We start from the raw sequence: 23590 nt of genomic DNA, 5'->3' as shown, positions 1-23590 counted from the left end.
GGAAGCCCTCTTTGACCCGTTTGTGTTCAGGCACCAATGCAACATCTCCATCAGGCTGACTTCTCTGTGGTTGAGGTGGGTTACTGTGAACTTCTGCATGGATAAAGGACCTGGGTTTACTAAATTCCTTCTCCAAGTCCTGTGAACATAGGATCTGAGATTTCAGTGGTGTGTAGGTGTTGTTCTGCTTAGCATTGCGACACATGTCTTAGGTAAACCTTTCAGAAGTGACTGAGGTCCTCAGGGAATTAAGAAGTCAGAGCAGAATTTTAAAAGCTGGTCCTAACATGATTCCATTTGAGAAGGCAGCAAACAAAGAAGGACCCATACAGATGCTCTGATAATGGCAAAACAAGATTATGAATACTACCACTTTTTACAATAGGCTGCTGAAGGCTTCTCCTACCATCTATTGAGGGAAAAAGTAAAAAAGGAGGAATCTTGTCTACATCCTCACTACAAGAGAAATTTAATAAGGAGACAGCAAGTCTTTGGAACACTGACTCAGAAACAAGATCTACTTACATTACAGAAGTGGCAAAAGTCACGTTATTCAGCTGCAAGTCTTCCCTCTGCTGCATGGACAATAGCTTGCTGTTGAAGTGAGCAACAAGCAGTGTCAATGTAAATTAAATCATTTTTTTGTTCATCTTATGAAATTGTACATTATGAGCTATATCAGAAATCCAGCTGTTTCAGTTCGGCCACAGAGGCAGCTAGAACAGACAAAGCTATTTGTTGGAAGGGAACCTGCTCAAACCATCAGCCAGAGAAGAGGCAAAAGCAGTTCTGACAACAAGGTGATGGAAAGCCGAGCTCAAGGTGGCTCTAGATCTGAAAGCAATAATAAAAGGTTAAAATGAAAAGGCAAGACTGACAACATCTGAGGCTGGAAGTCAGTACAGACTGCTTATGAGCACGAAAGAGGAAGTCACTGAGATACACAGAAAAGGAACAGAAGACCAGGTGCCGAAGTCAAGAGAGAAAAAAACTAGAAACAGCGAAATGCCTTAAAGTTCAGATAGGTTATGGGGAGAAAAAAAAGAAGAAAAAAAAAAGGCTACGATGCATCAGCATTTCCTTCCCTACTTCTTCCACTGTTGTATAAGCCAGTTATAACTGTACACAAGTTTCTCCCACTTCCGAGTCAGAAGGTGTTTCTTCTTCAGCTCTTCACAGGGTTCATGTTGCTGCTCTCTAGAAAGGAGAAAACAAGAACTGATGGGAGGAAACTCCAGATGTTGTCCAGAGATGAGCACAGGCAGTGATTGTGTCCTTGCTTCTTCCCCACCCAAAGAGCCTGCCTTCCTACCCCAGGTCCTCTGAAATCTCACTTCGATGTTTAACACTTAGAAAGCACTTGGCTGCAACTCTTTTCCTGAGTAATTATGCCAATGTATGTACTAAGCATTGCTACAGAATAAATGAGTTGTTCTCAAGAAATGCATATTTCTCTGCAAGGAGAGACACAACAGGCTCTGACTGCCCAAGTGCTAAAAGCCCAGTTTACACAGAATTGATGCTGTAATGGAAATCTGAGAAGTGCTGTTTCCCAAACTGGTGAAGACCAAAAGCTTAACACTTATGAACTGCCCAACAAATGAATAAAAAATCCTTTGGGTATGACGTGCACGTGATACACATTAACCACTTGCAGTTGATAGCTTGAAAGGGTGCTTTATTTTGATTGAGTACAGATTCAGTTCACAGAGAACACATCAATTAATACATATCTTCACTTTGTAGGAGAAATGGGCATGAACACAAGCACTCAGTCACCAGTCTTTTGTAGCCAAATTATGCAACTTGTACCTTGAAAGCATCATGCATGAGAGTTTTCACTAAAACCCCATATAGGAGCACTGTAGTCATCTCTAGAAATGGAGGAGGTTAATCTCAAGGACTGCAACTGCATACGTATACATCACTTGTTCATTTATCCTTCAAAATCCTGTTTTGATGTTAACATGGAAGTGTGTTTTAAAAGAATGAGTCCATGAATAACATCTTCCCCCTTGAGGTTCAAGTTCTTCTGCATACAGCTAGCAGCCTTCACTTCAAGCAGCCAGTGAGAGTTGGAACCCAACCAGCCAAAACTCCCTTAAAACCACATTAATCAGCTGCAGTGGCAGCTATCAGGAAGAAGGGTACCGGATCTCAGCAAAACAGAGCGGTCTCCACATTCAACCATTTTATTAGAACCTGATACAGTAACAAAGGCAAGGTTGTTTGCCAAAGCAGTCCCTATTCATCTACCTAACTTACCGTCATTGCTAGCCTTAATGTTTGGTGGCACTTGGACTTGAAGACTCCAAAACTCTTCTATTTTCCCCACATACCCAACTTCATATCAGGCAACCTAGCAGAAGATACTGTCGCTCTTCACAAACCACTCAGTACTGACACCAGACCTATCCAACGTCTGTAACAAGTTCCCTCATCACACAGGTTCTACCTTGAAGGAAAAGCAAGGTGCTAAGTACTGCAGGGAGTTGACATCTGCCTGTCTGCATGTACGGGGATGGGACACTACCTCTCTCCAGAGGCAGTTAAAGAAGAGTGACATATTTACACATGCTGGCTCAAAGGCAGACAAAAGCCCTGAATGTGGGGCAACCTAACGTGAAACATGGCAGGAACACAAGTATGGAGTGAAGATGACAGGTAAGAGGGCAGAAAGGGAATTATGAAAAGATGTCGTCAGACCAAAACATTTCATTTCAGCTTTTCAAAGCTGTTTTAGAAGTTTTGTGCACTCAACCAGCTTCTGAGTGCTCAACTGACTCTTACAACTAATTTATTTTCTCCTCTCAAAGAGCTCCAAAACAAGAAGACACCACCAGCGACACAATGAAAGCAGTGGAATAGCAAATACAACCAAGCACAGAAAGTATTCTGTAAGCTGTCAAATAGAAGTAACCTTCATTTTTCCTCCACTTACAACAATCAAGGCTTGAAAATGTTCAAAATAATTGTCTAAGCTGCAAGTTCATGCCCAAGGTCCTCAAAGTTCTGAACAGCATCTTACAACTGAGAAAACACTGTTTATCTTTTTATTTTTAAACCAGAGTTTGAAATACTTTAATATTCTTATAGTTTCATCTTTCCCCCTCCCTCCCCCCCCCCCAAAGAAACAGCATTTAAGTACTGAATGAACAGAGTGGTGTTAAATGTTAAGGAGCATGTTTTTAAAATCCTTATTAAAAAATGTAATCATGAATTTAATTTGTGTTTTAAACTAAGCTACTAAATAATCTGAAATAAGCATCTAAATAATTTGAAATGAAGTGCAAAATTGGAAGTCCAGTCACAGATGAGGCTGCGTTGTGCTCATGACAGAAGAGGCCTACCTGGGCAGGCGCAGCTGCATACTCACAAGCTAACTCTGCCTGTCTCTGTCATGAACGCTGCAACGCCACTGATCTATGCAGTATAAACTCACCCTTTCTAATAAGAAGGATATTAACTAACGCTCTCAGTTAAGCAATAAAACCTTTCTAATTAGCAACAGAAAATAAAAAATGACATGCTTGCTCTGTTTCAGGCACTTTCAAGATCATAGTTTATTTACTGTAGGTAAAAAGCTAGTATACAGATTAAGAGATCCCTTAAATTTCAACTCTACAGTTATACACCATCTAGTATTCTTGCTCTGAATATTAACCAATAACGTTTCTAAACACCTGTAAGCCCCACTATAAATCTGCATTATGAGGAAAAAATTATATAAACCAATACTTATTTGTTCAATGCATAATATTTACATTGTGAAAACTGTGGGAGATGTAACAAGGAGTGGTCAAGAGGCAATAAATTTTAAAAAGCCAAAGTTGTAAATATTTGTTGTTGTTTTTCCCCCCCCCCACAGCAGTGTGCTAATCAGCATAATTGTATACAAAAATTAAAATGAGTGTCCCACTGCAGAAATCTTAATCATCCAAACTGCAGTCATTACTTGCAAACCACGTACATGCAATACCTGCTAGGACTGACTTTGTTTTAAAGTGTAAAATAGATTATGACACTTAGACAAACATTAACTTGCGTACAAACAAAATTAAAACTGCACTCAAGAACTGTACTGGTCACAAGCATCTTCCATACAGGAGGGGAAAGAAAAACAAACGCTTAACAATGACAGAAAGTGGTCTCTTTCTGTACACTAATTATCAAAGGCAATGTATAGACTGAGAATATCTGGATGGCAAACTCTGTAGACACTGGAAACAAAAAGCTTTCACATACATGCTCTTTATAAGAGGCCTTTCTTTCCAACAAATGGCAACAACTGACAGCAAGTAAGGGGCACCAGGCGTACAACTAAATAGATCTTGCAAAATACTAAGATGGGGCAGTTGTTAATATACAACTTGAACTATATATACAATATAATGGAATGTATTCCATCCCCAAACTGGTTTATGAAACAACTGGACCTTTCTACACTAGCCTTCTGACTCACCTATCATTCTAATGAAAGCATAAGTACATGAGAGACTTACATGAAAAGTAAAACTTTATAGGGCATCTTCACAGGACCATTGACAAAGCTGCTTAACGGAATTTCTGCTTTTAAAGTAATTTTGTTAGACATAATTGAAAAAAAGGTCTGTGTATAAAATGCCCTGACAGACACTTCAACATAGAGCTTTGGTGATTTAAAAGGCCCTTTTTGATCTGCTATGAATCATACTGTAGAAGTACTGATGCATGCACACATCTGTGTCAGCTGAGACTAGTGATCCAATTGCATGCACATTTCCTCGAGGTGCTTTCCATGTTAAACCACTTCAGTAACGATAAAATGAAAAACAGAGTAACCAAAGTACTTCAGATAACTCCTACTTAACATGAAATGGAATGCCAATATGGCAGTAAAACCTTTTTCTGTTGTTGTGTTAAACAGGAAGCTCTCTTGTACCAGCAGAACTCTGTATACAAATGCACAGAGAAGGAAGGAATACACCATTTATAATCCCCATTAAACAAGAGCTGATTCATCATGTGAGAAGGTACAAATTACAGGAAATATGAATAGTCAATAGAAGAGAAACAACTGGTTTACATGGAAGAAAAGAGAACACTTCAGTCTGATTGCAGTTATTTTGTGAAAGCTGCTACAACAGCCCACAGAACCTCATTTGTGTTGGCTTTCATACATTCAACCTCAGGGTCTAAATCCAGAAGCTGCCGCACTCTCTTTGTGGCTAAATCATACTGCTCATCCAGAAGGGGGGCAAAAGCGTTCTCCAGGACATCTGAAGCATGGGCTAAATAAACGAGTGCCAGCAAGCGCTTGTCCATGCGGTGGGGGTCATTCACCCATTTGTCAAGAACTGCCTCCTGAACCTTCTTGATGAGGCGCTGTTTGATGTTGTTGTTGGTGAGCGGGTGCGTAGTCATGTCAAAAAGAAGGAAGTTCTGTTTCTCTGTGGTCAGTACACCTTTTTCCACTAGATTTTTAGCTAACCGTTCACGGACATTTCGTAACTGGTAGTGCAACTTTAACGGGTTCCATGTTTCACCTAAAAACAAACAAACAAACAAAAAAGCTAGTCAGGCAAAAACTAAGCTGAACTATTACAGTGATTTTCTTCCCTGTGGTGCAGAATGAGCTGTCAAATTCATATAGCTGACTACTACAGTAACATATTGTGGTCATGTCAGCACTTCTCTGATCTCTGACCTATCCAGATACATGGATAAGGACACAAAACATGAGAACAAATTTGAAGAGTTTCAGGGTATGTTTATAGCTGGGATTCAGTGTTAGCTAAGTCATGCCTTGACCAAGAATATGATAAATAAGCACTCTTGTACTTATGAAGAACAACCACAAAGAGTTTTACTAGAGATAACAAAAACAGTTATTGTTTACAATTTAAAAAGCACTTCCTCCAACCTTGTGTATTTAGAACACAATAGTTGGGTTGGAAGGAACTTTCCAAGTTTTTCTAGACCAGTTGCCTGACTTCTTCAGGGCTAATTAAAAGTTAAAACATATTTGTCTGCTTCCAGTATTTACCAATTCAGAGATGGGAGGAACTGTCACTGCCATTCTTTCTGCCACAAAGGCAGCTAATATGTGACTATCCCACATGACTCTGGTTTTTCTATTTCCTCAAGTTTATGCTCTCCATTTCTGCTCCTCTCAAGAGCACTTCAGAGCACATGTATGCACTTCAGAGAAGGGAATTTTTAAAGCACAAAATGTCAACAGCTACATATGAAACTGAAGTTGTTAAGCACTGAGAAATCCATCTCCGTTTAGAAGTTTACTTCACCTAATATCTTTAGGGTCAGCTTACCTCAGTATTTCAGCATTAAAATCTCCTCCTGATATTAAAAAGCCATTGCACTTTTACAGGTGAGGAAAGAAACAGTATTGAACATTTCTTATGTAGAAATAGCTTTTCCATAAACAATATGGCAACTTCTACAGCACTGTGTTTCTATTTTTTGGTTAATTTTCAGTAATAATAAATAAAAACACAGAAGAATTTAAGTCTTTCCCACTTGTTGCAAGGTGACAAACTGTATGCAAGTAACAGCCAAGTCAAGTAAACAAATGGGGTGACACCAACTGCGTAGTAAAAGGAAGTCCTGTAGGTCCCACTCCTTACTGCTGTGGGATTGTCCAGCCTAAAAATGAATGAAACTATCACACACCATCACCTCCCAAAAAGGCACTGTCCTTTTGAACATTTTTTCCTAGCTGCTTCTGAATCTGGTAGGCGGCTGTGCGATAAGAATTAGTGCTGTGGTGACACCTTGTGACCAACCTCTACCACTACACATTTATTCCAATAAAGATGGATGGCTTTTTTTTTTTTTTTCCCCTACAGGGAGATTCGGCTTTTTGACCCAAACTTCTGTATTCCGTATACTTGCCTCTCTTTGAGGTTATCTTATAAGCCCAGCAAATGTAGCTTCCAACATCCATATAAAGATTTCCACAACGTCTTTGAACTCGCATGCACTGGAACAGAAGCAGCATTCTTGCACTTCTGATAACAATGGCTGGAATAACTATTTTCCCTGGATCAGGCTCCGAAGTAAAGAATCCATTAAAATATTCTTCAAAGGGCAGATCTCAACTATGAGAAATGCAAAGTACCCTAATGCCACTGAAGAACCAGTAATTAAATACTCATGTGCAAGCAAAAAATACTGATCTGTCTCAGTCAAAGCACTAATGATAATAACTTTCCTGGAGCCAAAGTTTATGAGGCTCATGCCTCAAGGAAAACCTACAAGATAGTTCATTAACTACATGACCTTTTCTGAATCAGTACTAACTTGATGTTGATAAGGTGAAACATCAGTATTTGTGAAGAGGAAAACAACTGCCTTTACAAGCTGTAAAAGTGAAGGAGAGCTGAGCAAGAACAGCCTAAATCGTGGGGATGTGCTGCAGCCCTGCCCCCTACTGACAAGAACTCTCATTCTCTCAATCCACTGACCAACACTCATTGAACTAGAAAGAAGGAACGGAAAGGACGGAATATGAACTGTGCAGGAGAACACAGAAGAGCAAGGCAGGCTTTTTGAGGTAGTGCAGGAAGAGCATAAACACAAAGAAGTAGAGAACTGGAGAAAATTTTGCTCAGTTTTGAAACTCATCTGTTTCTACAAGTAACAAACAGGTTCAGGTGAACAATCCCAAGTCTCACAGTCCCCTTCCTTCCAAAGCCATGTTCTTGACAAAACGGTTTTCATTTTTTCCTCCATTATTCACATCATTGAAGTACAGCTCTGATCTTCTGCAGAAAAGTTGCATTTTGTGTGTTTTGTAAAAACAGGTGAGTCTTAGCAAAGAATTCCCACTACAGAAAAAAAAACAAAAAACAAGAAGCAAGAAAACCAGTACACGCTACAACTGTTGGAGAGTTATATGAAGAGTTTTAACTGCAATTGTAAAGATGAAATCAAACTGATGTTTATTTCCTCTCCTTTTTTTTGTTTTGCAAAAAATGTTTAGCTTTATATGAAGATTTGTGCACAAACCCTTCATTTAGGTCAACTAGAAGTGCGATGCAGTGTTTGAAAATATTTGTTACATTTCTCCAGGTAATAAAGAACTCATCTTTATTATTTCTTTTTGACTGACGGCTGAATTTTCACTCTCAATTTTTACAACCATACAGGTAGCTTCTTAAGTTTTTATCCAAAGTTCTGAGCACTGAATCCAAATGACCATGCTCCAGGCTTCCAGTAGCTTTCATTTCCAGTTACAAAGAAAGACAGTAAAGATAGTCATAGCTCCAGGGCAGAGTCCTGATTCACTTCAGATTACCAGAAAACACATTTTAGTGCAGAGCTGAGATGTTCTCTGACATTTCCACCTAGATCCTTTCTGTACCAAGTTGTAAGTAACTGTTGCTTTCATTTGATTAAAGGCTACAATCAACAAGAGACTACTCTAGGAGGCAGACTAATTAAATTTTTGCATAATTTCTTCTCCAAAATTTAACAGTATAATCTCTAGTGATTCCAAGTAACCAGCTTTATTGAAGGGAGAAAAAAAGCAAATACATTATGTCCAAGGCTTACCACTAAGCAGTTCAATCCAATTTTGTACTGTTTCAGGAGGCTGGGTCTCTTTTATGTGTTTCAGAGCTTCATCAAGCAGAACATCCCCTGTAGGAGCATCAGACTTGCAAATCACCTAAAACACAATAAAACACAGTATTTTCACTTAATTCATACACCACAAACATCCAATAACAAAAAAAACAAAAAAAAAAAAAAGAAAATCAACTTGTAATGAGAACAAAGGGAAATAAAAAAGTGACAAATCTTTTTGTTATGAATATGCAAGTTTTAAAAATATCTCATTAAAAGGCTAGTCAATATTTTAATTGCAAAAAAAAAAAAAAAAAGTGTTGAGTCAGTTATCTAGTATCAAAAGTTAATTAACTAAAACTATAGCTATTAAGCATGTGTTAACACTAACTGTTATTTATTTTAAGGAAGATAAACCACTAAGGTGGTCCTTCCTTTCCTCCTCAAAACAAAAAATGCACTACAGTTTTAAACTGTTCTCTGGAGGCAGTCTACTTCACTGTTTCAAACCAGTTGAACAAACTGCAGTTAACTGGGCAACACGAAGTTGAGAAATCAATTAGAAAAATAAAAAAGCAGGTTTTCTTCTCTCAAAGATCACTGGGTAATGATGAGCTCAACAGAACATCTGTAATTTTTACAGCTCTGCAGAACACACTGATTAGAAACTTTACTTTCCATTCACTAACAGTTAAGCAAACTATATACATACAAAAACTGGTATTGCACACTACAGGAATTAATGCTTGTCAATTTTAAAATGATTTAATTGAATTATTTCCCCCAGAGAGCACTGGGGGGAAAAAAATCATTCACAGTAACATAACAGAGCATAAGAATTTGAGTAACTGCTTATTTAAAAGTACAAGCAGTTATATAAACCATGCGCTAATACCAGCTTTTCTGGTTAAAAGACAACAGCATGAAACTGAAAAGATACAGATTTAAGTAACCTGAGTCAATGTATTTAATAAGGAAGATATTCCTCTTTCCCACAACAGTATTTCTTCAGGAAAAGACTAATTGCCAGATACAAAGCTGCTTATGCAAATGATTAAATCTGGCAATTGTTTCACAGTTGGCACTTTATATGCAGGTAAAGAAATAACAGGAAACAAAGAAAAACTCAATCACATCAAAACAATTCCACATCTACAGGAGAAGCAGCAGGTAAGAAATGTTACTTTTGGGCAAAGCTTCCCAATAGTCAGAAGGTGCCTGCTATCACACAGAAAAAGCTTAAAGTATTCCAAAGAAATACAGCCCAAGTTTAGCTCTGTCAATCAAACAATCCATACTATAAGCTACAGAGGAGTTGTGCTTTCATAGTCTGCAGATGAACAGAACAAAATGAGTGGGACAGCTCTGCAATGTCAAGATTATCCTTAACCAGAGATATGTCCAAAGACAACAATGTGAAATGAGAAAGAAATGCAAGTATTTTAGTCAGGATGAGAAACCAGGAGCACATGAAAGATTCAATGCATCACTATGTAATTCAGAACAGAAAAAAAAACAAAACAAAAAACCCTCCAGCAGCAGGCTGCAAATCAAATGAATCAACAAAAAGGAAGTCCTTTAACAAGCTGAAAATTTCATTCTAAGCTGTGTTAATAGGAAAACCATACGAAAGATCTCTATATAGATATCAGGTCATTTCTGGAACTTTATTTCCATTTTAGACAGCATGCATAAAGCACTCAATTTGAAATTTGAATAAAATCAGCAAGAATGGAACAGTCAACAATGACAGGCTAAGAAGAATTAGATTTGCTTAGATATAAAAATAAATCATGCAAAATATTTTTGCAAAGTGGGTATCAATCAGGAGTTTAGAGTTTAATTTTAGTCCAGATAAACCCTACTGAAAACAAACCCCAACACATGCATCTTTCTGATTTACAAGCCTGTAGCACAGCTTAACTCAAAAACCTCATTAACCACACACACACCAAGTCATCAAATCTCTTCCAGTTTCACACCATGTTTTTCTGAACTTCTGGAAGTTTCTATTCTCTAAATACATCAGAGCAAGTTTCAAGTGTTTTTGGTTGCTACACTGTGTTCTATTAATAGCAACCTTTCATGCCTTTTTTTAAAGATCAGCAAAAAAACAACACATAGAAAATCTCTTACGAAGTTTAGAAAACAGCTTCCCTTGATTACATGGAGTGAAGAAACCTTTTATTACCACTGCAAGGAAGCTTAAGAAGGTAGTCAGCACATGATTCATGATGACAGAATGAGCCTAAACATAAAGGCACTTAAAGGAAAGCTACAAGGAGCACAATCTTCCATTCAACTCTATCAGGTCTCTCTGAGCCCTTGTGAAGCCACAAAATGTGGTGGTTTTGCCCCCGAGTTTATCTCTGCAGCAAGGCACTCAGATAACAGAGCACTGTCTCTTCTCAATTCTCTGCTAAACAGAACGATCCCCAAACAGATTCTTCCAATTATCCTCCCCTCAAAAAAAAAAAAAAAAAACAAAAAACAACCCAAATCCAACATATGTGTGTATGTGTATATATATATATATATACATATATATATATATATATATATATTACAATTATGCTTTACAATTCCACAGTATTTTTTCTTCTTGCTCTCTCAGCACACAGAGACAAGCAGTAAGGGGAGCTCTACCATCTTTTTCCTCTACTCACAAATCTGCCTTCTTGGACAAGGATTTATTGACTAATATCTCTTGGTTAATTCTTTCCAGAGTCACTGAAGCACAAGAGTGGAAATTGAGTGAGTTGGACATGCTGTGAATTGAACCATCATAGAAGACAAAGTATCCACATGGGGGAATATTTTTTCCTCTTTTTAATAGATGAACAAAGGTAAAGGTAAAGAAGCTACAAACCTGATTACTCAGACATTATGATCCTTAGACCTATTGCAGAAATCTTTCTTTATTCCAATTCTTCAGGAATTTATCACATACTGGATGTGCCTCTTATCCAGCCACTAAGAATATTTCAATAGTATAAAGTATTTAATTTGCATTTTCCACAACGTCGTTCTGCAATTAAGCAGCCCTGAAGATTAAGCACCTCATGCACTAATTTCCCGAGTGAACTCTTCATTACTTAGTTTTAGTAATAACAATAAAAAAATCACTCATGCATGAATTGCTCAGAATTGTCAATTATAAAACAGAGGTTAATCCAAGGACTTCCTGAGATTTCTTTCATTTCAAGAAAAAAAGCTGTAATTATTGGTTTTGCTTTCTGAAAGGGTAAAAGGCAGCACAAAATTCCATTTTCCATCTTCAACAACCATTAGTCTTAGAAATTATTTTATTTACATACAAACCTCAACTTTCTTTGTGACACCAGTAGATAGAACTCTGAAATAATACAGTGACTATATACTCTCCAGACAAATTCGCTAGGACATACCAACACAGAGACCAGTCATAGTGGCTATCAGAAGTTTTTCCTAAAGTTCATCATCACCTCTCTGCCAGTTTCTTAGTTTCATCTGTATCTGGCATTTAAGCACAGTTACGATCCTGCATATTGTCCAAAAAACTAGTCCTGCTGTTCCCCCTCAGCTTATTGCTTGTGTTCCACCTCTGATGACAATCAAGACAATGATTCAAGTAAAAATTTAACTGAGCAGAGAAGTGAATGAGTTTTAAGACAGAGTGATTACCTGATAAGGCTGCACAAACAGTATTAACAGCTAAAGGGAAACTCAAAAAAAGCCTCCTTGCAAAGACAGAACTGCACTTCTTAGCTGCAGCACCAACTGATGTAACTGACAGTTAAGCTTTCCCCTTCAGAACATGGCTGGAATGATAATATGGTTTGAGTTTGATTTACAAATCAGAGCACCGAGTTCTCAGAACAGCTACACAATATTAAACAAACAAACAAAAAACCAGTCAAAAACCAGACAAACAAAACCCCAAAATCACATGCTTAAAAATAAGGAGGAATACAAGAATTTGGTTTGTATGCTGCAGTAAAGGTATGGCGCAGGTTATTTTTCTATTTTCCTAAAAAGCACAGTTAAAACTTCAGTTAAGCAGACCTGACAAAGTTTGCATAGAAAGAAAATAACTGCTAAAGAACATTCCTGAATGCCTAAGGAGCCAAAAGCTTTGTGGGGGAAAAAAGATTGTGCAAACTAATAAGTGCTGAATATGCTTACATAAACCTAAAAGAAGCAGGAGCTGTTTGCCTCAACAGAGGTTCAATTCTTCAGTAAAGAGGGAAGCTGAGAGATGTTTGGGGAACTTGGAAGCTCTCCTTTAAGAAAAAAAAAAATCAGCAAAGCATAATATTGATAGAGAAATAGCCCACAAAAGAGAATTTATTTGTGGTGAATAGAAATATCTGACCACGCATTCAGTAAAGTTATTTTAGAAATATCCACTAAAGCTGATGAAGTAAAAATTCTTCGAAGAACTTTTGCACATTTTGTAAAGGAAAAATCCAGCAGCAGAAGGAATAAATTAAAGCTTCTAATCTTCAGCTTAATTCAATCAGGAACCTTAAAACCCATCTTAAACATAAGTGACCAAAACCATTTTAGCCAGATAGATTTGAGCATTCCCAGGGACAAAATCACAGAGACATCTCCTATTACAATTCAGGATGCATCTAGCACACTGCCAGTGAGTTGTCCTTATCAGGCCCAGCCCACATCTCGCTCATGCTGCAAGAGCCAGTTCCTTCAGCAGATCACAGCTGGTGCTTGCTGGCTCCTAGTAGCAACTGCTGCCATGGCACCCAGGCCACCACTACTGCCAACTGGTTATGAAAGGTTCCCAAGTACAGCAGGAACATGTCAATGAGAACAAACAGGAGCTGTGAACAAGTACAGAAAATTTTCCAAGGCACTTCAGCTCGCTGTTTAAACTCTATGCATGCAGCTTAAGTCACTACTCAACCTCTAACCAGATATTAAAAACCCTGTTTTGTTACAACTGATTGTAATTTATAGCTACTGCACTGTCTGAAACAACTCAAAAGCAAAACTGACCACAACTCCACTTACTTTTCTAGTCAGCAGACTTTTGCGCCTCATTCCACAAGCCTCTAGCTGAAGACGTCCACGCAACGCAAGTTCAATTAGCATGCAGCCACGCAATCCTGAGGAGATGCAATCATTCCAGAAGGATGTGTAACCCTGTGAAGAATGAAAGACAGTCAGATACTTCCACCTGCACCTGAAAACAAACAGAAAAAGAAACATGCTGTGTTCTCTAAGCAGTTACCTTGCCTTCATAAGCTTTTATGACAAAAAACCATCGTATCTATACTGTAAACGTTAAAGAGAAACAGGTGAATTTTCTTACTTTTGAGGTTTTGTCAATTCTTTGAAGAACTAGGAAGCTTCAAGAAAGTGACAGAAAAAAAAACCCAGCAAGGTAGGCCACCGAGTTCATATACATCAAAATAAATCTAACATATTTTTAAGACATCAGACGCTTGGCATTACTAATATCTCACAGGCTTATCTGAGTTTCATGATAAACAGAAACATGCCATAAACAACATGGCACTGAAATAATGATTATCAACATTAAGTAAGATAGAGAACATCTTGTAAATGGAAAGATTAAACAAATGCTGCAATCAGCACAAACTGAAGACCAGATTTCCCAGGCTGAACAGAGTACAGTGACGCAAGGCAATGCTACATGCTTGGGGCAAAGTGGCTGGAAGATTGCAGAGGGAAAGCATTTGGAGGTATTGGTCAATGCTCAGCTGAACACGAGCCAGCAGTGTGCCCAGGTAGCCATGAAGGTCCATGCCATCCTGGCTTGTGTCAGAAACAGCATCCTGTGAACAGCAGGAGGTGTTTGTCCCTCTGTACTTAGCCCTGGTGAGGCTGCACCTCAGGTACTGTGTTCAGTTCTGGACCCTCACTACAAGATATTGAGGCCCTGGAGTGTGTACAGAGAAGGCAGCGAAGCTGTGAGGGGTCCAGTGAATGGCTGAAGGAGCTGGGACTGTTCAGAGTGGAGAAGAAGAGGGAGACTTTACTGCTCTCTTCAACTCCCTGAAAGGAGATTGTGGCGAGCTGAGGGTTGGCCTCCTCTTCCATGTAACTAGTGACACGATGAGAAGGAATGGCCTCTAGTTGCACCAGGGGAGGTTCAGGTTGCATGTTAGGAAGAGCTTCTGTGAAAGAGTGATCAGACATTGGAATGGCTGCCCAGGGAGGTGGTGGAGTCACCATCCCTCAGGTGTTCAAGAAACATGCAGATGTTGTACTGAGAGATGTGGATTAGTGGAAAATACGAAATATTGGTGACTGATGGACAGTTGGACTGGGTTATGTTGAAGGTCACATTCACATTGGTGATTCGACAACTGCAAACCAAAAGAAAACAAAAAGTTTCCAAATAAGTATTTGGAACAGTTACTACTGTCATCTAAACCCCCTGAAAACATTAATATTTCCGAAACATGAGGCATACTTTTCTCACGTGGACTGCAAGCCACATTTATTTTACGAACCACATCACACCTTTTATGCTTCATCTACATTTCTGCATTGATAGCTGTCCACAGAACAGAACACTTGATCCAGTAAATTTACTTACCAGTTAGAAACACTCATTTATTGGTTTTTGTACTTCACTGCTTGCATGCAGTGACGAAGACTTATAAAAAGGATTCTATTTTAATCACTAAATACCCAACACTGTTCTTTTTGGTTTTGTAATGCTAAGACAGAACAAAATCATTTTGAGAAACGATCTGCCTTTTGATAAATGACTGCAAAAGCAGTGGTATGATCCAGAAAGGCCTTCCAAAAATCCTGTAGCAACGCATCCTGTCCATGAAAACAGTCACTTTGGATTACAGGAAACAACAGAAAAAAGGAGAGCACTCAAAATTTACCCTAGCCAGTAACTAAGACTAGCTCAAATTAACACAGCCTTACAGTATTTGCAAATGACATCTGTCAGAGACACCAGACAGACATACCAGAAGTCCACTACAGCATACACAAACTATTCCCCAGCTAATGCATGCCATTAAATACAGATTTCTAAGAACATAATACTTGTTTCCATTTCGGATTTAGATGTTTTCAAGAGCTGTATTCTATAAATGAGTAATAGTTGTAAAAATTCCACAGGAACACTGAATTTCTAGGAAGTTGTTAATGAAATATTAGATCTTCACCTAAAAGGCCATAAGTATAAGGCTCCAAATGCATTTTGGAAGTTATTTTACCAGTCTTTTTACTCAAAACGGATCTTTGTGAGAATCAGCTATTATCAGATGTCAACCATTCCACCAACTTTTCGGTTGGCATCAGACCAGTTCTGTCTTAGAAGAAAAACAAACATGTAAGATAAGGTGCAGTACTTGCTTTATGAAATAAAATGATGACTCCTACATTCAATTTCAAATCAATTACGCCTTTTAAGTAAAAAATAATTTCTGAAATCAGACAAGATATACACATACTAAAAATCTACTGGACAAACAGCTGTGACTTAATAAATGAGTATTTCTTTATACTTATTAAGCATTATACTGTTAAGTGAACAGTTTAAGTCCTGGAAATTATTCCCTTGTTTAGTAAGAAAAGAGGAATTTATTTTTAAAGTATTTGCCAAGGAGACGACAGCAATTACTCAGTATTAAATCCTTTGTTTCAGCAATTATCCAACATGTATGACCACAGACTGTGGGATGTAGATAAATGAATAATCCTAGGATAATTCAGGTCAGAAGGGACCTCACAAAGTCTCTGTTCCAACTTTCAGCTCAAAGCAAGTTCAGCTATGAAGTCAGTCCAAATCATACAGGGTTTTATTCAAGCAGGTCTTGAAAACTCTACGAGAATGGAGACTACAAAACCATCTGATGATTTAATGAAGCAATCCTAAAAATCAGGTCGAAAGGACTATGATCTTCAAAAAGGGAACTGCCTAGTCTACTGAGTTCCATGACATTAAAGTCACAAGAAGGTACATTGCCTCAACTTTTTTTTCAGGCTCAAAGTTTGCAGGGTATCCACAAGAAAAGGAACATCTCATTAGACACAGATTATGTTAGCACGGTAAGGAACAAGGTATTCTATAACAGCCAGTGACATCCTAAACATTTTACAATCTGTTAAATTGGTCTTTTTAGATAGTTCAAGCAGATGGACTGACTGACCGTGCTCAGGGTTACTGCAAAGATGTCAGTCAACTGAAGGAACCTTCAGAGAAGGTAAGGTTAGCACACAGCAGCCTCACTAAATCATCCTTTAAATTAACTGGAAGTTTCTGGTGTAGCTGAAACAAAGTAAAAGCAGGCATTTATCTTCCACAATCATCTACCTCAAATGATACATGTAGACAAAGTAAAGAAAAGAAAAACAATAGTGGTCAGCATTATAGTACTACCTGTTGAAGAGGTGAACAGTGAAGAAAAGAAGAATGAAAAGGGTAGAGAGAACATGCAGAGAGGAAGAACAGCCTTGCAGAATTGCACAAGAAACAATTACTTCTCCTTTTTCCAGACAAGAAATAGAGGGTGGCAACTGAAATTATCTTTTTTTAACCTGTCAAAGGCCAATTCCTTGTCTACATAAGAATTAGACTGTTTTCACAGGAAGATGGAAGTTATTAGAAGAAAACTTCTAAATGGATTCTGTAAGCAGTACACAATCTGGGAGATTACCACAGAAGTGCACAGCATGCACTGGAAGTCTTTCTGTGCATGTCAGTCCCTGGCCACTGCTGGTTAAAGAGTACTGAAGACAGTAAGGATTCAGTTTGACTTTTAACACTGTTTTTATGTTATGTTCCAAACAGCTAGCAGTCTCAAAATACTTAAAGAACAAAGATCACTACTAACAGGCACCAGTCATTTCACTGTTTGATGTTCTCAAACAACATCAATATTCCCAGCAATACAACACCAAATATTTTTCTCTCTTCCTACAAGCCTTTGCTAATTTTATAAACATCCTAACTGAGTGAAATACTTATTTTCATTAAAGTTGATAGCAATGGTGGTGGGGAAGACTTAAAATGTAGTGAGTGTTTTTATCTGACAGCAATTGCATCAGTGTAGCACAAAGCTATGAACAGCTCACAAGACAATTTTAAATCTACACTGATTGAATGATCCTTAGCCTGCTTACAACCATCATGTTTATTTACAGAAACACAGTAGAAAAGTGGTTTTCTTTTGAGATAGCCTAGGAATTCCAATATACAAAATAGTTTTGCTGGACAAGCATAAAGGGAAATAAAAAAAGTTTATAGTGGAAACTTGCAATTATATTAACTTTGAAAGCTCAAGCTTTCCACTAGAGTACAGCAAAGCACAGAGCTAAGACTAACATCCTCTTTCTATTTAAGAAATAGGTTATCCAAAATCCATGCTCATTAAAACATTAATCTCCCATCACACAATGAAGTACCCATTCACTTTGTTCTCTTACCCACTTCCCAGCTCCCAGAGGTCTTCTGTCCAGTAAGCCACTAATCACCACAGCTTCTACCTACTGAACACCATCCATATCCTGACCATGGCTCTAAGACCATTGTGTCACCCACCCTACTGCATTATCCTCCATTCCCTGCCTTTACTTTGACTCTTCAGCTGCATGTCTACACCATCTGCTCACAACACCCTTTCTCCTATAGCAGCTTGCTTCCCTGCTACATGCTCCTGTGACAATAAGATATTAAATTCTCACATCTGCATTTAACAGAGACTGAGTTTCTATGGTCCTCATGGATTTTACTATAACTATTCAGGCATATGTGGCAGACAAGATAGCAGACAACATATTTACACTGTTTATGGTGAGCAGTCATCTTATTCTTGTTTCCACTTTAAAAGGGGAAAAAGCCACATGATTATACTGGCACACATTCAAGCAACCCTTACCAATAAAGTAATCAAAAAAGCTGAGCAACGCTGAACTAAGCAAAACTCCTAGAGCTTCCTCCTACGTGCAGTAGGAATCCAAAAGCTGAGGTATGTAAACAAAAACGTGCAACCATACACAGGAAGCTACATCCTAGAAATGCTGGCATGCAGAGTGTAACAGGAGTCCAGATTGATGCACATACCCCATAGAAAGGAAGTGACCCTGACTGGAAAGGTCTACCAGCATCCCTTGACACCTTCACTTGCTTCTTAATGTCTTTACCCTACTTACCTCCAAGACTCCTGAATCTCAAACTTCACAAAGCTATACTTTAAGCGGAATCTGAATACATTAAAAAAGAACTTCAATCTAGTGGTAACACTTACTCCATCTCAGACCTTCAAAGCTACTGCAGTAATGACCACTACAATTGACTAAGTACACAAGCAATCAGAATGAGGAGACTAACACGACCAGAACAACTGACTGTATATCACATCTATTACTGTCAAAATGTTTTAGGGATTTATACACAATTTATGTTACTTCAAAAATCTGAACGTAAATTCAGAAATATTTCACTTTAGTATTAAACAGTCAGTGAGCAGTCATATATCCACCTGTCTCATTGGTTTACTCAGTTTCAAAAAGCTGTGAGGCCTGTTCCATCAAAAAAGAAGTTCAGTATTCTGGCTCAAGCATAAATTAAAGCCAGCTAGTAGCAAAGCAAAGAAATACAACAGAATTGCAGATGCTGTTTAACATTTGTAGACATCATCTCAAAATACTGACTGAGAAAGTTTCTAACATTGCAGAGTGAAAGTTCAAAAATACTTCCTATTAAAAGTGAGGACAAAAGACTTGAGTGGGACCATGTAATAAGCTACTTCAGAAAACTGTTTTGCCCATAAGAGTTACTAAAAACCTCTTCTCTTTATAGAAAGACACCCTCTCTCCAGTTCTTCAATTATCTCATAATAGGAAACCAGAAGTTCTACTATACTCTGCATGGATCAGAAAATGGCAGAGAACTTTGAAAAACATCACAGATTCGTAAGAAAAGAGGAAAAATGGTTGCGGAGCTCCAACCCTGATGCTTTCAAGATACACTCGTAGTAACACAAACCATGCTTCAAGCAGTTGGTAAAGGCTGTCTGCTTACTGAACCTTCCACAGCACATGGTAGACTGTAGCTTTCAGTGCATTTCCTTACCTAATGCAGCAAGTCTCAAGCTATTACCGATTACTTTACAGATCACAGAGCCACAGCAAATGAATGTGAGCTTTCTAAGTCTTCATTAAAAAACATCATAAAGCTATGTAGTAGTCCATGAAGGTTACTGAGAGTTAATATGACCCACTTGCTAAAAAAATAGAATTCATTTATTAAGAGAACAAGCCCTTCAGGCTCATCTTCAGCTCCGCAGACTCAATAACAGTCAGTATTAAGGTCAGTGCTAGGCTGAAGACTCAGCTCTGACTCAGACTCATTTACATTTATGAAGAGCCACAACAGCAAAGCTTCTGAGAGGAGTCAACTCTTTACAACAGTAGGTAACAGCAGGACAAGGGGAAATGGTTTTAAGTTGAAGGGCAGGAGATTGAGGTTGGATGTGAGGGGCAAGTTCTTTACAGAGAGAGTGGTGAGATGCTGGCACAGGCTGCCAGAGAGGTTGTGGATGCTCCATCCCTGGAGGTGTTCAAGGCCAGGTTGGATGGGGTCCTGGGCAGCCTGGTCTGGTATTAAGGGTGGAGGTTGGTGGCCCTGCATGTGGCAGGGGGGTTGGAACTTGATGATCCATGAGGTCCCTTCCAACCCAAGCCATTCCATGATAGCACAGAAAGTAATGTCACCCAATCTAAATTTCTCTCCTTAAAAACCTTTTCATTTTATATTCCATCCTCACAGTACTCCCTCCCTGTTTAAAAGGGAAACAAAAGATCTACTGTAACAAAACTGAAATGAAACACATAAAGGGGAGCTACCTAAAAATCAGACATGCTTGCACTCAGGAAATTCCGAATTCTTCTTTTACAAAATACACAAACAAAAAGACTTCAAAAATTTAGTAAGGAATGCAATTTTTGAAGCACTTTTCATCCACAACAGTTCTACCAGTTGAGAAGTTGGCCAAGCTGGTAAGTAACAGAAAGTTAAGATAAATAACAATCACAGCTCCTGAGGGGTTCAAAGTCCTACATACAAAACAATAAACTGGATTATTTACCATGAAAACACGAAACCCAAAAAATCAGGGTTTCTCAAATAGGAGGCATAATCAAAGAAAGCCTCCACGATAGTGCACAGTAAATTCTCTATTTACAGGTAGTCTTTTTTCCATTAAAAGGAGATCTCAAAGGAAGATATTCAACCATCTCTTCTTGGGTGTTTAAAGATAGCTACTAGTCTTGAACACTTCAGGATTTTGCCTGTACTTTTATTACTTCAGCATGGCATTCAAATACTGTGTGAATGGCAGCCATAAGGCCTCTAAAACATAAAACTATGATGTTTATATATGAACAGATATCTAGTTTTCCCAAGCAGTAGTTTCTTCATTAGCTTCTATTCTTCCTGATACTGGCAGACTATTTTTACGTTAAGTTCTCAGAAATCACAGATGACAAACATACTGAAAAACATTCCAGGCCTGACAGCATTGTGGGGCATTACTGAGCTCAATTGTACTAGGTCTCCTCAATCAGTTTCACTAAATTAACATGCCAGCATAATAAAGACAACGCTGGAAATGTCATGGTCTGTCTGTGAACCACAGTTCTGGAAACACAAGAAATACAAGGTGGCTCACCTATCCTTCAAAGATGAGGAAAAGGAAAAACAGTTGCCAGCAGATGTATAATTTGAGATGGACCAGATAAATCAGATGTAGAACTTGGAAGAACTCGGTCAGTTTGATTTATTTGTAGGCTAAGGCAAAACAGTATGATATAAACTATAAGCTGCACTGCGCAATAAAGAAATGGCATTTACACAGCATGATGCATAATGAAGCAAGAAAACTCAAATGATCACTGAGTAGCCATCCCAGTAATGAGAGAAAGACTTACTTAGTACTCACTTAAGTACTTAGAAGTTCTTAACACAGCAGCAATAAACACCAGGGAGAAAAAAGAAAAGCAGGAAAAGAAAGAGAGGTCAAAACAATACCCCAGTGCATAATCATTTTGACAGCATAAGAATCACTTGGAAATCACTACTTTCCATACATCATTTCAATTGCTCTTCCTTCAGTAGTCTCATTTCAATTACAGCGACTTTTAAAATCACAGCATTTCACCTCAACCTTGCACAAAACTCCTTGAACCTGAGAAGGTAATTCCTCCTCCGTGTCTTCATTTACAGCCATTTGAGAGCCAGGCGAAAACAGGCAGTCCAACAGAACCTGAACTGCTGCTGATAAACAGTATCTGATTTTTGCAGGGGTAACTGCATACACCGTCCAGGCGCACTGCAGTGGGTTAAAACTGTTTTTCAGCCACTGTTTCCACACCAAGAATGGCTGCTGCCCTTCCCTTGCATTCTCTGCAAGCATAAATTCTAAAGTTGCTACAACAGATTATATTTTCTGCTTAACAACTATGACGTTTAATGGAATTCACCTTTTTTAAGCATTTTGTTTTTAATGAAGAGTACTAGCAAATTAAGGAGCATGGGGCTATCATAACTCTCACAAAGAAGAAAACCACCTTAACATACTGTTTATTTTTATGTAGGCCCTCTGCAATCATTACTAATATTTTGAATGTTTAAAAGCAGCCATAATCATTTTAAAAAACTGCAACATTTCCTTAAAGCTGTTCTCATATTCAAAGATGTAAAATACCAACTAAAAGCAGTACGTATACAAAAAGGATAAGGCAAGTATCTGGTTTATTACAAACTGTGTTTTTTAACATAAAATTTCACTCCTTTATGTTGACCTAAAATGTTCATTTTACGAATTCCTAATGCATCTGCAATCAATACTCTTCTACAGACACACTACATCTCCTCAGGTATTTCTATCACATCTTGCAACTAAATGGATATCCCAGCAGAGAAGGGCAGAAGACGACAAAGAACAGAATGGGAACCTTGAATTCAGAACCTTTACATAACACTGCTGAAAGTAAAATTGCTGCTTAGGAAATATTGCCTGGTATTGTTGCAGGTAAGTAAATCTATCCTCCGTGACACTGCAACTTCAAAAAATCTTATGCAAATCAAAGTCAATAACCAAGCTGCTGTAATACAGGCTTCTTAGATAAGGAAGCCCCTTCAAAGACAGCGATTCATTTAGGAATACTATCATTCTACAAAGAAGAACAAATACAACTGCTGAATTTTCAGTGCAAGTCAGGAAGATTGATGCAATGTAAGCTTAATTCAACACTGACCATACTCATCAAAGCATCTGTCCAACAAAACCAGTACCTGACTTCTGCAGCCAATCCTAAAAACTTCAACGTTCCTTTTTAGAGCAGGAAATGCTTATATCAGAATAACAACGTCTTCTTAAAAAAAAAAAAAAAAAAAAACAACCTACTTTTGTTCTTACAGAAAATTGTTGCAAGAAGCTTCTCAACATAAAAATAAGCAAACAATTTTAGTAAGAGATGAACACTAAGTACAAAAAAAGCAAAATTTCTTAAGTTCTCGATGACCCAAATAGGAAAAACAGGTCAGTGCTTCAAGAAATAACTGCATGCTCATTCTGATAATTTGAATCCCACAAATCAACACTTCCAAAACCATGGTCAGCATAGCACGGCTGGGCAGCATAACTTTAGGTAATATATAACACCACATTAGCAGGAATTGTTCAGAATCAAACATCTTCACAGAGAAATAGCAGAAAAGTGGCTACAAAAGTTATGAAAGCTGTTAAACTACCAGAAGCACTGCAAAAATGCTACTTGTGTCTCTGACCTGTACAAATACTGAAATGATGTAACACTGTTTGCTTTATTGGCTTCTTACATGTTTCTTTAATTTTTTTTTCCAAAATTAATTACTGTGTAAAACTATATACTTAACAAATCTGCTAATTCCATTTTAATATCTAAACAATTATTTCAAATACCACTTCTGTATAATTACTACAGACCTACATATATTTAATTCTTCATAACCAGGAAAACTGGAAATTTAGCTTTATCAGTTAATAAT

The 23590-nt window shown here is 38.0% G+C and overlaps 1 protein-coding gene across 1 annotated transcript in view; it reads right to left on the bottom strand.

Moving 5' to 3' along the window:
- Positions 1-5100: 5100 nt before the first annotated feature.
- Positions 5101-23590, bottom strand: part of GOLPH3 (golgi phosphoprotein 3) — a gene marked incomplete at both ends in the record, with an annotated part of 28203 nt that continues 9713 nt past the window's right edge. Inside the window, 3 exons of the mRNA XM_079548937.1 lie at positions 5101-5525; positions 8554-8668; positions 13579-13710. Of these exons, the coding sequence (XP_079405063.1) occupies positions 5101-5525; positions 8554-8668; positions 13579-13710 (672 nt within the window). The remainder of the gene's footprint in view (positions 5526-8553; positions 8669-13578; positions 13711-23590) is intronic.

The sequence above is a fragment of the Tetrao urogallus genome (assembly GCF_951394365.1).
Source record: "Tetrao urogallus genome assembly, chromosome: Z".
NCBI lineage: Eukaryota > Metazoa > Chordata > Aves > Galliformes > Phasianidae > Tetrao > Tetrao urogallus.
This window is presented reverse-complemented; position numbering and strand designations above follow the sequence as displayed.